Genomic DNA, 15,074 nt, shown 5'->3' with positions numbered 1-15,074 from the left:
TCCATCTGCTGATTCACTCCCCAGATGACCACAACAGCCAAAGCTGAGCTGATCTGAGACCAGGAGCCTCCCCTGGATCTCCCACATGGGTGCAGGGACCCAAGGACTTGGGCCATCTTCTGCTGCTTTTCCAGGTGCACTAGCAGGATGCTGGATCAGAAGTAGAGGAACTGGCACCCATATGGGATACAGTCTCTGCAGGCTGGGATCTTAACCTGCTGTGCCACAGAGTGCTGGCCAGGGCAATCTTGTAAAATAAATTATGACCAAGGCCCTGTTAGGGCTTGCTTGGCTGTACAAACAGTTAACACCTGGCAAAGTGAGCCCCAAATAAGCATGATCCTTGAGATGTCAAGATGGAATTTTATATGGCCTAAGATTCTGCTGGCTGGGACATCCCAAGCTGATAAGAACATAAACTGTTGACTTCATTAAACACCTGTCAAGGGGGGCTTCTCCCTGTTCCGACCCTCCTTGTGGAGGAACGTCCCCCTGCCAAGAGCCAGCAACATAAACAGACTGTTGCCCTCTGCGTCGTGGGCAGAGTCTCTTCTCAGACCCCGGCTTGCTGTCCAGTGTGAGTCCTACTTCCCCCTATCCTTAATGGAAGCCTTTTCTGCTTTAACTAGGTGCCTCCTTGCTTCTTTGAACCCTATAATCCTAAAACACCAAGCAGCCCTACCTGCCCCGCTGACGGCCACCTTCTCAGTACACGGGCTACCTCAAGGCCCCATGTGAACTTTCTCCCCTCCACGCCTGCGGGGACCTGCACCACGGGCTGTCTGGACTCACACTCACGCCACAGAGCGGTCACTTCAGCCATCCACGCCGCCTGCAGCGCCTTTCCCCCCTTGCTTCGCCTGGCTCGTGTCCCGCGTGGCCTCGGCAAGCAAGCTTTCCCGATCTAAGAACTTCGTAAAAAAAAAGCATTAAGTACAAGAATGGCTTATGGTAGCCCCTCCGCGGTGTGACTCAAAGTGAAAAAATGATGCTAACGCTTAAAGCGCCGTTTTAAAAAAAGACACACGACTTACACGGAGGCCAGCCGCGGAGTGTTGACGACTTTCCCGCATTCCCTCCTGTCTCTGCAACGGGCTCATTCTGCAGACGCCCCAGTTTCTAGCGGATCTCCCTGGGACCGGAGGTAACGTTCCTCCCGGGCCCCCAGGCACAACGCTTATCTCGGGATTCACCAGCTCAACGCCGGCAGACCGAGGCTCTGCCTCTCCCATCACCGTGCGCGCCTACAGCGTCTCTGCCCACCCCGCGCCTGACCCCTACTCGGCTCCGACCTATTTTCCGAATGGAAGCAAAAGCTCCTCCCTCAGATGGCCAGCGCGCTGTTTAAGCGCGGTCCTCTTCCCGCCCAGCAAATACAACTGGCTCCCATCCTTCAAGCCTTGGGGCACGGACAAGACCGTGAAGTATCAGCCTGCCCTCAAAGTCAGGGCAACAAGAGTCTCCAAATTCCCGGACCCCAAAACGCCACCCAGAAACCAGACTCCCCAAAACACCAGCCGAGTGAGTACTGCGGGGTAGGGGAGGAATGGTAACTGACACCGGAAGTCACGTGGCACGACTCGGCCTGAGTTCACTATCTCGGCAGTCGGCTAGTCAAGCCTTGCAAGCGCCTCTGGCGGGCTTCGCTGAAATCGGCTTTTTCGGCGCTCGACTTGTTCGTGCTGCTGCCGCCGCCGAAGGAGGGGCAAAGCTCAAGATGGCGGACAAAACGCCAGGCGGATCTCAGAAGGCCAGTTCAAAGGTAATTTCTTAGAGGACTTCGCAAGTCAGTGGGTCTGTCGCTGCGTTCTGGGGCCTGCAGGGGCTTCTGGCCCACGGGCGGTCCCTGGGGTTTGGGTCCGAGTTCTGGTTGCGTCAGTAGGCCCGGCCGCCGCCGCACCCGTGGTGCGCAGGTTGAGAGGCCTGGTGTCGCCCCTTAGTCCCAGGCTGGATTCGGCTCGAGACTGGCGTGTCCAGGAGGTGCTGGCGTGGGTCGTTCGGCCCGCGCTTGGCATTGGAGTGAAGTCAGGAATTCAGATTGAGGCCTGAAGCCATGTAAACGCGTCCCCTCGCTGGGCTCGGAGGCCGCCGCACAGCGCCTAGGAGAGGCGGGAATCGCTTCCCTTGGCTTAACTGTTTCTTTTTTCCTCGGTTCTTCGGTTTTAGATTTCACTCGCTTCCGGCCTTCCTGAATTTCACGCCTGCCGGGGCATAAATCATTTCTAGGGTCGCAGCTTGAGAGAGGAGGGACCAGTAGGGGAAGGGCACGGGGTGGGAAGTGCAGAGGCGGGAGCGGCTCTGCTGTGCGGAGCTGCCTCCCAAGGTTAGTGCCACACTCTACACGTGGTCGCTACCTCACTTTAGGGGAAGTAGAAACAAGCCCTTCTTTCGGGCGTCGAAGGCTGGGGTCTCCTTCATCTCCACGTTGTGTGTGGCTCCAGCGAAAGGAGAATTTGCGTTGACTTGGAAGCTGAGACCAGTAAATTACACTTGAGTTTACGGGGGGAGCCGAGTGCACGGATTGTGAAACCAGCCGAGTGTTGAGTAGTTTAGGTTCTTAGCATCAAGTCTTACGTGGGCCATCTGGGGCGGGCCATTTAATAGGTTGTGTTTTGTTTTTGCTTTGGGCTCCTTATCCTAAAAGTAAGAGGTACTTCCGTGAAGTAGTTGTTAATCGTTCAGATGCTGGTAGAAGAAATTTTGTCTGAGATCTTAAAAGCGTATATGAGCTCAAGTCCTCTGTTAAAAACTTACGTTGATGGATTAAGGGGAGAGCCACAGGCTTACAGTTTGTAATGAGAAATATTTTTATCCTTGGTCTGTTTTGTACCTGATTTCTCAGTTCTGTTAAATAGCAATCTGTTTGGTGGATTCACTAAGTACTTTGCAGTTAGCAATGACCTTACCAAACATCCTTTAGTTACTTAGAAATTAAACCAGTTTTAGCTGCTTTACATCTTTACTCCCTATCAGTTTTTCTTTCCTTCCTTTTGGGGGGAGGGGTGTAGATGAATAGGTGGAAAACTCCTCTTACACTCTGTCCTTGGAGAGACTCAAGACAAAAGCAGCCTCACTGATAGGGAGTGTTAGTGAAGCTATCCAGGTAATAATTCGTGCTTCTTCTCAAAGTATTATTTGAAATAGCCCGTATTTGAGGCCTTGGATACAATGAGAATATTTCAATGCTTATCATGGTTGTAAATGCGTGGCTGCTTCATGTAATTATTGGCTCTTCCAGTAATCTTTTTAGTTTATATTGCTTTAGGTTATCATCTGTTGATACTATTCACCGATTCCTCACTCAAGTCTGTAAGAGGAATCTTGACTCAAATAATATTAATGTGATTTCTGATTTCTCTGTTCATATAGAAACCACACAGTATAGTGGAAAGATGATGGATTTTGATAACCACCAAGAGATTTGGATTCAAATCCTGACTTGGTAATTAATAATGTTTGCAATAATCTTAAAGCATATATTGCTTAAACTCTTGAACCTCACTTTCCTCATTTGTAATGTGGACATAGTCCCTCCCACTTTTTTTTTTAACTGACTATTATAAGGATTAAAGGAGGAAATTAAAAAGTACTTACTTTTCAAAATGTTAGGATATATTTTAATCCTTAGTCTTCAGCCATTGTAATAACTACCCAGATTGCTTTTACTTATTTCCAACACAATGCTGGAATTTATTAGAATATAAACTTATTTTGGCTAGAACTATAGTATTTGGAATTTCCAACCTTTATTTCTATGGTTTGATTTGCATTCTTTGCAGAGAGCAGATAAGGGGCTTATATTCTGTAACACAGATGAAATGAACAGAGACTTCTGTTTTGTGTTAATTCTTTGGTAGTTGAAATCCCATTGATATGGATAGAGATGTTTATCAATCATATTTCTGGGAAATGTTAATTTTAAAATGTACATCATACAGGGTTTTTGCCATTGATAATGGCAAAGTCATTCATGGCTCTTAATTATAAGGAGCTGAAATTAGATAACAACCACAGTTCCTTTTAACTTTAAGATGACATGTATGTGGTGTTGAATGACTTTCGTCGTGTTGTCCCTAATGAAGAGACCCACCCCATACCCTTTTATTTTCTGTGTAATTTTTTTTTAAGATTTTATTTTTATTTGAAAGGCAGAGTTATGGAGAGAAGAGAGAAATCTTTTATCAGCTGGTTCACTCTCCAAATGGCCACAATAGCCAGGGCTGGACCAAGAAGAAGCCAGGAGCCTGGACCTTCTTCCAGGTCTCCTTTATGTTTCACGGCCCCATAAACTTGGGCCATCCTCTGCTGCTTTTCCCATACACATTAGCAGTGAGCTGGATTGGAAGTGGAGCAGCCATGACTTGAACTGGTGTCTATATGGGATGTTGGCATCCCAGGTGGTGGTTTAACCCGTTGCACCACAGTGCCAGCCCCTATTTTTTTGTACTTTTGTTGTACTTTTCATTTAAAGCATAGCAGTAGACATTCTATAAATGTTTAGAAATGAGCTAAAGCTTCCTGTGAACTTAGGTGTGTTTAGCATTAGGCTGAAATATTGCTTAGTTGGCAAGGGATATTCGTGACATGCAGTAGCTTTAATTTTTGGAGAAGAGACAGACTTCCTATAATAGTTCATTTATTAAAGTGTTAATTGTATTTCCCTTGGATTTAATTTATAAAAATTAATTTGACTGTAAGCCATTTTGTTTGGTTGTACAGCAAAATAAGTATAAAAGAAGAGGTGGTATTTTTCTCCCTTCCTATACTAATATTGCTAGTATAACAGGTTTGTGTGCCGTGTTGTTTTTACTCTGTTAATAGTGTCTATTTAATCAAATATTGGGTAAGATAGTTGAATGGGTAAAATAGGAAGTACTACTGGCTTTGTTATTACTTTAGGCACTATGTTGATTGACTGCCTTTGTTGGTTAACAGGAAGTATCACTTATAAGAAATAAATAAAATGAAGATTTGTTGAAGGCCTGTTGTCCTTTGGTATTTATTATTGCTAATGTACATGTTTTCTTGGTGATACCTGAAGATTTAAATGTGGTGAAAAAACTCCAACAAAACCAGACCTTGAAAAGTAGACTCTTAGTAATTTTCTGATTTTAGGTTAAATTAAATCTTTACTATGATTCGGTAGTAACTTTCTCTTTAAAGTGTAAGGTGGTTAGTTTTTTGATGGAAGGTTGTGTTTCGGGTAGAGAGTGGGACCATGAACTTCTGTTTTCTTGATGAGTACTTTTTAGAAACTTGAGTCTTCAGCACTGCTGCATGAATATGACTTGATCTTAATTGTTTTCTGAAAGCCCAGTTTTTATTTTCTTTTGGTTTTTACTTGTAAAACTGTGTTTTCTCTGGAAACTAAACCTAAGGTAACTATTTGCCTCAGTGGCATGTGAGAGAAAGTCATTTCATGTGTAAGCTGACGACTCCTACCTCTTTATCCCTTTGTATAAAGATATCATTTTAAAAATGATTACTTGGTATAGGATATTGAAAAAAACCTAATATTGTACATTATTTTGCTCATACTCTTATAAGTAGTTTTAACATTTCATTGCACACCAGCCATGTACTGGATATTTTGCTGAAGTAACTTTTATCTTTTTTGTTTTTTTAAGATTTTTAAATTTATTTGAAAGTCTGAGTTGTAGAGAGAAACAAACCAAAAAAGAAAGAAAAGTCATCCATCCACTGGGCCAGGCCGAAGCCAGGATCTTCTTCCAGGTCTCCCACGTGGGTGCGGGGGCCCAAGCACTTGGGACATCTTCCGTTGCTTTCTCAGGCACATTGACAGGGAGCTGGATTTGAAGTGGAACAGCCAGGACATGAACTGATACCCATATGGGATGGCAGTATCACAGGTGGCAGCTTTACCTGCTATGTCACAACACTGGTCCCTGAAATAACTTTCTTGAAAGCAAGATAAGTTTGTCAGTAGCTTTTGAAGCTGTTAGTATGTTAGATGCCTATTCCTTGAGTAAAGTTTTTCACAAGATTCTTCCTCACTTTTGATAAACTGTAGGACATTCAGAGTATACTTAGACCTTTTCATGTATTGGTAGTGTTTTAGAAATAATTAGGTTTGTTAGTTAACTGTTACGCAGTGCATGTCCCAGTGATTTTATAGTTTATTTTTGAGACGTGAAGACTGTGGTTTGACTTGGAGAGTGGTATTAAGCTAAGTAACTGTTCCTTATTACTGAGTAGAATATAATTTTGTTTGGTGGGTACTTGTTCTTAAAAGGTTTAGTCAACAAGTGTGTGTATATTGTAGCTCTATCACTTGCCAGAATGTGTGCTTGATGTTGAGAGAGAAAATATTAAGACTGAAGCCCAGTTTGGGGGAGCATATTCTCTGGTAGAAGAGGGTCAACAGGTGTGATAGCATAAGACAGAACCATTGCAAGTATCTGAAAGAAGTGACAGGTGTTCAGATGGACAGTGGTTAGGGGGAGACTTCAAGAACATAATGAAATTTGTTTACTGGGCCGGCGCCGTGGCTTAACAGGCTAATCCTCCGCCTTGCGGCGCCGGCACACCGGGTTCTAGTCCCGGTAGGGGCCCCGGATTCTATCCCGGTTGCCCCTCTTCCAGGCCAGCTCTCTGCTATGGCCCGGGAAGGCAGTGGAGGATGGCCCAAGTGCTTGGGCCCTGCACCCGCATGGAAGACCAGGAGAAGCACCTGGCTCCTGGCTTCGGATCAGCGAGATGCGCCGGCCGCAGCAGCCATTGGAGGGTGAACCAACGGCAAAAAGGAAGACCTTTCTCTCTGTCTCTCTCTCTCACTATCCACTCTGCCTGTCAAAAAATAAATAAATAAATAAATAAATAAATAAATAAAAAATGAGTAGACTTTTGAAGTGAAGGAATAGGGAATAGAAAAGAGATGGGTGAGGCAAATAAAGTAAATTGCTTGAGAATGAATTAAGTTGGGTTAGCTGGTGTATAGGATACTTGTATGGAGAATAAAATGAGCTAAGACTAGAATTGTACATTCAGGCTACATTGTGGAGTGCTTCAAATGTTAGGCAATAAAATTAGAGAGTCATGGGAAATTTGAGTCAAGAAAGACCTTTAGAAGGCCTGTTCTGGGCCTGGTGTTGCGTGGTGGGTAAAGTGGCTGCCTGTGACGCCAGCATCCCATGTGGGTGCTTCATTTCCAATTCAGCTCTCTGCTAATGTGCCTGAGAAAGCAGTGGAAGATGGCCTGAGTGCTTGGGCCTCTACACCCATGGGGAGATCCTGATGAAGAGCCTGGCTTTGGCCTGGCTCAGCCCTGGTCGTTGTGGCCATTTGGGGAGTAAGCCAGTGGATGGAAGATCTCTCTCTTTGTGTCTCCCCCTCTCTCTGTAACTCTTAGCTTTCAAATAAATAAATAAATAAATCTTTATAAAAAAGGAAAAAGAAGGGTTATTCTGAGGGCATGGTTAAGGAAGTATTTGAGGGTGTGGAGGACCAGTTTGGAAGCTATTGCTGTGGTACTGGTAATTATTGAGGACTACTTAAAAAATTTGTCTTCCTCTCCTGGAAAGCTTTCCCCAACACTGCCCCATCGCCAGTAAGATTTGCCTGCCTTACATTATTATGGTGTATCCACTTTGTTTTACTTATTTCTTTTATTTATTAGCAATCAAAGAGCAGGAGCTATGTGTTATTTTACTTTCTGTCTGTAATGCAAGGTACAGTATCCTGAATAAGTGACAGTTAATGGTTAAAGAAAGGCAAGATCTAAATGGCAGTAGTGGGGCCGGCACTATGGCATAGTGGGTAAAGATGCCTACAGTGGTAGCATCCCATATGGGTGCTGGCTTGAGTCCCAGCTGCTCCACTTCTGATCTAGCTCCCTGCTAATGTGCCTGGGAAAGCTGTGAAAGATGGCCCAAGTCCTTGGGCCCTGCACTGACGTGGGAGACCCAGCCATGGCTGTTGAAGCCATTTGGGGAACGAACAAGTGGGAGGAAGATTTTTCTTTCTGTAACTCTGCCTTTCAAATAAATAAATAAATAAATAAATCTTTAAAAGAGAGAGAGGCCCAGCTTCTATAGTGTGGACATTTGCTGTTTACGTGGACCACTAGCAGTAGAAGTTGGTTGTTACTTGTTGGCCTTAATACCTGCTATTTGCATCTCTTTAATTGTTCTTAAACCTAACAGAGTTCCTTTCTGAATGCTGTGTAGTTGTAGCCACCTATCGATGGAAATTGGTTTGTGATGACTGTGACTAATGACATCTTAAGTTGATTGAAATCAGCTGATTCCAAGCTATGACGTTATTGCCCTATTTGTAAATTCATCAAATTATGTTATTTGCAAAGCTGACAAAAGTGCTAGCTTTGAACTGATTGCTTTTTATTTTATTTCTGAAGATTCATTTATATATTTGAAATAGTTGCCGAGAGAGACAGTGAAATCTTCCATCTGCTGGTTCACTCCCCAGTTGGCCACAATTGCCGAGGCTAGGCCAGGCCAAAGCTAGGAGCCAGGAGCTTCTTCCTGTACTCCCATGTGGGTGCCAGGGAACCCAAGCTCTTGGACCAACTTCCACTACTTTGCCAGCTGCATTAACAGCTGAATCAGAAGTGGAGCGGCCCTGCTCATATAGGATGCTGGCCCTGCAGGAGGTGGCTTAACCCACTGTGCCACAATACTGGCCCCTGGAGTCTGCTTCTTAATTGTGGTTTTGGATGGTTGGAAAAAGGGAGGGCATTTTTTTGTTGTTGTTGTTGTCTCCCACGAAATTTCTCCAGCAGTGTCCTGACAGTAAACGGTGTGTTTCATGACTTGGGAAAAGCTTTTGCACAAAAATTTGTAAAAATACTGGTTGAATTTCCATTGTATACCATAAAAAGGTAATTATGCCTTAGATATATCCCACTAACATTCATATTACTTTAATACTTTCAGACCAGATCATCAGATGTTCACTCATCTGGATCTTCAGATGCACATGTGAGTATAAAAGGCAGTCTTTTTCTTTTTTTCTTTAAAAATTTGATTTTTTTATTGGTATATATTCTTATCCTTGTAGTTAAACAAATGACTTATTTATTTGAGAGATTAGAGACACACAGAGGAGAAATGGAAAAGACAACGATCCTCCGGTTCACTCCCCTTGTGCCTGTAACTGGCCGCTGTAGGGGGCTGAAACTGGGAACTCAGTCCAGGTTTCCCACGTGAGCAACAGGGACCCGGCTGTTTGACCCTCCCAGGGTATGCATTAGCAGAAAGCTGCTTGGGAGCATAGCTGGAACTTGAACTCAGGTAATCCAACCAATATGGGATGTCCGTGTCCCAAGTGGCATCTTAACTGTTAGAGCAAATTCTAACCTTATGCCTATGATTTTAATCTTTTATTTTAATCTTTTTCTTTTATCTTTTTTGCTATGAACCCTTCTACTTGTGTGAATCAGCCCTCTCAAAGTTAGACATTTAGTATGTATATTCCCTTTTATAAATTGTGTTTATAAAATTCTGTTTGCACATAGTTGTATATACTTACACATTCGCTGTGTGAGTGTATTATGGACCCTTTCTCACTGCACGATATACCTGTTGCACATGCTGACAAGTCAGCTGGCATTGCACTAATCTGTTCTTTCTAATGGCATCATACTATTCCAGTGTGGGAACATAAACTTACTTATTAAGCTATTTTTCTGTTAATAGACATAATGTTTTTTATTGAAAGCTTTTTGACTCTTGAGTAATACTGCAGTATTACAATAACATTTAGAGTGTGGTCTGTGGACCTCCAGGAGATCACTGAGAATCTTTCAGGGAGTCTTGTTCAAAACTATTTTGTGGTAATACTGACATTATTTACCTTTTTCACTGTGTTGACAGTCATACTGTGGTACAAAAGCAGTTGACACTTCAGGATCAATCAAGGCAGTGATGCCAAAAAGTACTAGTAGTCATTGTAATCTTCTATAGTAGGAATAGTAAAAATATGCTAGTTACACTTAGCAAGTTCCTAGTGAAGCAGTAAAGTATTAGTAAGTCTTGACTTGAGTACAGACAGGTCTTTTTATATTTTGTGATGAAACAAGAAGTACTTTTTTTTTTTTTGACAGGCAGAGTGGACAGTGAGAGAGAGAGACAGAGACAGAGACAGAAAGGTCTTCCTTTGCCGTTGGTTCACCCCGCCAATGGCTGCTCTGGCTGTTGCACTGTGGCCGGCATACCATGCCAATCCAAAGCCAGGAGCCAGGTGCTTCTCCTGGTCTCCCATGCGGGTGCAGGGCCCAAGCACTTGGGCCATCCTCCACTGCACTCCCGGGCCACAGCAGAGAGCTGGCCTGGAAAAGGAGCAACCGGGACAGAATCCGGTGCCCCGACCGGGACTAGAACCTGGGGTGCCAGCGCCGCAGGCGAAGGATTAGCCTAGTGAGCCGCGGTGCCGGCCCAAGAAGTACATTTAAGATACGTTTTACTAATGTGTGTTTTTTTCTTGAAGAAAAGTACTTGTATAGTTGATGAGTTGAGATTGAAACTAGTTGGTTTTTTCATGAAATACTTTTTTTACTTGAAGGAACATCTGACAAACTATTATTCAGGCTTGAGAATGTGGCAGGCATTTTATTGAAAATGAAGAATGTGGACATGTTACTCCAAGAACTGTTTCCAATATAAATGCGAGCTTTCAAGTACAAGTTAGAATTGTTGAAACCTTTCTGTGTCCTTAAGGACTTTTCTGATGAAGTCAACGGTTGTATTAAAGGGTGTGGGTTTTGATGGTGAATGATGAGATTTTTGTCAGTGTTTGGACACTTGGATTATTTCTAGTTTTCAGTATTATATATGTGACTTTAAAGAATTTTTTTACATTTCTTGAAGATGGATGCATCTGGACCCTCAGATAGTGATATGCCAAGTCGGACACGGCCTAAGAGCCCAAGAAAACATAATTATAGGAATGAAAGTACTCGTGAGAGCCTTTGTGATTCTCCTCATCAGAATGTCTCCAGAGTGAGTATCAGTAAAGATAAAATTAATGATTTTAATCTGTCCTTGAAGTCTCTAAATTTATTTTAAAAACAGGAGCATTTTGGATGTAAAATAAGTAATCATTGGATTTATCTCTGCTCCTCCTCCCATCGGACTTTTAATGAACCAAGTAAATAATTACCAGTCACAGATGTCCAAACACGCTTTTTTATTGAAAGGCAGAGAGAGAAAGGTCTAGCATCCACTGGTTCACTCTCCAATGGCTGCAATGGCTGGAGCTGGGCCAGGCTGAAGCCAGGAGCCTGGAATTCCATCTGAGTCTTTCATGTCAGTGGCAGAGGCCTAACTGCTTGGGGCAGCTTCTGCTGCTTTCCCAGATATGTTAGGGAGCTAGATCGGAATTGGAGCAGCCGGACTCCAACCAGCACTCACATGGGAAGATGGCATCTCAGATGGCCACTTAAGCTGCTGTGCCACAGTCCTTTGCTCTCTGAGAGCTTATTGTCTTTCTCTGAGAAGCAAAAAGTGAGAGAGTACTATTCATCCTGTAGGTACAATTACCTGGACAATACAGGAACATAGGAAAGGAGTTTCTTTGCTCCAGAATCTTGGTTCTTTTAGTGTTTTTTTTTCTATTTTAAATAGTTTTTTTTTCCCTTGTGATTAAATTTATGAAGTATAATAAACAGCATAGTCATCAGTAGCCAGTATTACCTGCTTAATTTTTGTTGTTTAATATATATTTTTTAAAGATTTATTTAGAGGCCGGCGCCGCAGCTCACTAGGCTAATCCTCTGCCTGCGGCGCTGGCACACTGGGTTCTAGTCCCGGTCAGGGCGCCGGATTCTGTCCCGGTTGCCCCTCTTCCAGTCCAGCTCTCTGCTGTGGCCCAGGAGTGCAGTGGAGGATGGCCCAAGTGCTTGGGCCCTGCACCCGCATGGGAGACCAGGAGAAGCACCTGGCTCCTGCCTTTGGATCAGTGCGGTGCGCCCGCTGCAGCGCGGCAGCCATTGGAGGGTGAACCAACAGTAAAGGAAGACCTTTATCTATCTCTCTCTCTCACTGTCCACTCTGCTTGTTAAAAAAAAAAAAAAGATTTATTTAGAGTTACACAGAAAGAGAAGGAGAGGCGCAGAGAGAGAGGTCTTCCATCCACTGGTTCACTCCCCAACCAGCCTCAACGTCTGGAGCTGCACTGATCCAAAGCCAGGAGCCAGGAGCTTCTTCTGGATCTCCCACACAGGCACAGGGGCCCAAGGACTTGGGCCATCTTGTACTGCTTTCCCAGGCCATAGCAGAAAGCTGGATCGGAAGTGGAGCAGCCGGGACTCGAACTACTGCCCAGATGGGATGCCGGTTTTACCTACTGTGCCACAGTGCCGCCTCCCTTGTTTAATATTTCTAAGCATGAATTTATTTTTAGTTTGCTGAGATCCATTTTATGGGAACATGTTTTAAAATACGTTCAGATCTGGCCGGTGCTGTGACTCACTGGGCTAATCCTCCGCCTGCAGCGCCGGCACCCCGGGTTCTAGTCCCGATGGGGCGCCAGATTCTGTCCTGGTTGCTCCTCTTCCAGTCTAGCTCTCTGCTGTGGCCTGGGAGTGCAGTGGAGGATGGCCCAGGTCCTTGGGCCCTGCACCCGCATAGGGAGACCAGGAGGAAGCACCTGGCTTCTGGCTTCGGATCGGCGCAGTGTGCCAGCCGTAGCAGCCACTTGGGGGATGAACCAACGGCAAAAGGAAGACCTTTCTCTCTGTCTGGCTCTCTCTCTCACTATCTAACTATGCCTGTCAAGAAAAAAAAAGGAGAGAGAGAGAAAAAATATGTTCAGATCTAATATTTTTTCATTTTAGCAAAGATTCTTTTAACTTTTTAATGGATGATTGTATTATTCCTTTGAGTAAACACTCCCCAACTTACTTAACCATTTCTCTTTTGGGTATCTAAATTTGGTTTTAGGAATATAAAAATTTCAACATGGAAATTTTGTAAAATGTTTTTCATTATCTAATTTTACTATTAAACTTTTGAGTTAAAATCAAAGATGCTGAATGATGACAAAGCGTTTTTCTTATTTTGAGGACAGAAATTAATTTTGAATCTATTCCTGCAAGTTAGTATTAACTTTTGGGTTATAAACTGCTTTATTTTTATTTATTTATTTATTTTTAGAGATTTATTTATTTATTTGAAAGTCAGAGTTACACAGAGAAAGGAGAGGCAGAGAGAGAGAGAGAGAGAGAGAGAGATCTTCCATCTGATGGTTCAGAGAGAGAGAGAGAGAGAGAGAGATCTTCCATCTGATGGTTCACTCCCAAATTGGCCACTTGGGGCTGTGCTGATCTGAAGCCAGGAGCTGGGAGCTTCCTCCAGGTCTCCCACGCCAGTGCAGGGGCCCAAGGACTTGGGCCATTTTGTACTGCTTTCCCAGGTCATAGCAGAGAGCTGGATCAGAAGTGGAGCAGCCCAAATGGGATGCCGGCGCTTCAGGCCAGGGCGTTAACCCACTGCGCCATAAACTACTTTATTTTCCTCAAAAGTTTTTTTTTTTAATGCAACTTTAAAATAGCTTGTAGCAGTGTTACTCTTCCATTCTGCATCTCCCAAGGGGAAGCTTATTTCGTAACCAGGGAATTGATAGTCTAGTTTTGTAATTGATTAACTTTTCATTTTAGTAGATTGCAATATTTTAGGTTGTATTTATTAAACATTTCTACCTTTTAAGTTTATGAATCGAATAGCTTATTTATCAAACTGCTAAAAGCCTATGGTCAATTTATTTAGGTCTTATTTAAGAAAGACATTGTTTCTAAGTTACATAAATGAGGACTTCGTTAAAATTTTTAATGAAGACTTCATTAAAATGCTATTTTCTTTTACATGTTAACTCAAATACCTGGAATCAGAAGTGTTTCAGATTTGTTTTGTTTTAATTTTAGAATATTTGCATGTATACAATGAGATATCTTGGGGGTGAGACCTAACAATTCATTTGTTTCATAATATGCTATTCAAATGTCTGAAGATAATTTTGTGCAGTATTTTAGTATTCTTGCATTTTGAATGACCTGCCACATGAGATCCAGTGTAGAATTTTCCATTGTGTCACATTGAAGATTTTGTCTTGAATTTTTGTATTAGGGATGCCCCATCTGTATTGGAAATTAATTGATTTAGTTTTACTTGAGCTGAGATGTACGATACTGAAGGTAATACATGCTAAGTATAGAAAACGAAATTATGATGTTTATAAATATCAACATTATTGATGAGGAATGAAGCCACCTAATAAATTATTGGAACTGGAGTTCTAGATGGTGGATTCCTGCTACTGGACTGTGGAAATGTATACATCCCTCTCTGTGTTTGAAGAGGTTTCCTATCATGCTATTTTGGCCCTATAACTTTTTATTTTCCCTCTTTGGAAACTTTTATTCTTGTTCTAAACTTGATGCCTGTCTTTCTCTTCTGTTTTTACCATTTTTAAAAATGACTTTTGCATCTTATTAACCTTGAGATTACACATAAAGACCTTCTTTAATGAAAGCTTATGTCAGTCAAGCCCATGACAGGCGTCTGATGCTTAGGGTAGATTTGATTTTTAAGAGTAATCAGTTCTAAAGAATGGTTATTAACTGAGGTGTGTTAAAATTGCAGTTTGGTTTAGAATGTGTATGTAAAGCGTATGTTTTTTATTTTTTATAGCCTCTTCTAGAAAATAAACTTAAAGCATTCAGTATTGGAAAAATGAGTACAGCTAAGCGAACTTTAAGTAAGAAGGAACAAGAGGAATTAAAGAAAAAGGTAATACTTAAAATCATTTTGAATTATCCTTGGAAGTGAATGTTCCTGATTGGGCAGTAACTATATAGGTAGTAGAGAGATGTTTCCAAAAGATTCTTGACCTCCACTGTGTTCTCAGTTCCATTCCTAAACCAAATAATGTGCAAAAGGTATATTCAGAGGAGTCTATCTTCTACTCTGTGGTCTCTGACCCGTTTGCTGCCTTTTAGGTAACAATATTGGTTATTTCTTCCCTTTTGAAAATGAATCATGTTTGTTATTAGAGAGAAATCCATACACAGAGAAATCTTCTATCTGCTGATTCACTACCCA

The 15,074-nt window shown here is 42.7% G+C and overlaps 1 protein-coding gene across 6 annotated transcripts in view; it reads left to right on the top strand.

Moving 5' to 3' along the window:
• The first annotated feature begins 1,653 nt into the window (after positions 1–1,653).
• U2SURP (U2 snRNP associated SURP domain containing) overlaps positions 1,654–15,074 on the top strand; it is a 66,234-nt gene continuing 52,813 nt past the window's right edge. For 4 of the 6 annotated variants that reach the window (XM_062213610.1, XM_062213588.1, XM_062213580.1 and 1 more), the window contains exons 1-4: positions 1,654–1,762; positions 8,913–8,957; positions 10,845–10,976; positions 14,664–14,762. In XM_062213610.1, the coding sequence (XP_062069594.1) occupies positions 1,718–1,762; positions 8,913–8,957; positions 10,845–10,976; positions 14,664–14,762 (321 nt within the window). In that variant the 5' untranslated portion in view covers positions 1,654–1,717. The remainder of the gene's footprint in view (positions 1,763–8,912; positions 8,958–10,844; positions 10,977–14,663; positions 14,763–15,074) is intronic. The other 2 variants (XM_062213602.1, XM_062213594.1) reach the window with 1 other exon arrangement.

The sequence above is a fragment of the Lepus europaeus genome, chromosome 2 (assembly GCF_033115175.1).
Source record: "Lepus europaeus isolate LE1 chromosome 2, mLepTim1.pri, whole genome shotgun sequence".
Classification (NCBI taxonomy): Eukaryota; Metazoa; Chordata; class Mammalia; order Lagomorpha; family Leporidae; genus Lepus; species Lepus europaeus.
The sequence above is the reverse complement of the archived record's forward strand: the minus strand, read 5'-3'. Positions and strand labels throughout refer to the sequence as shown.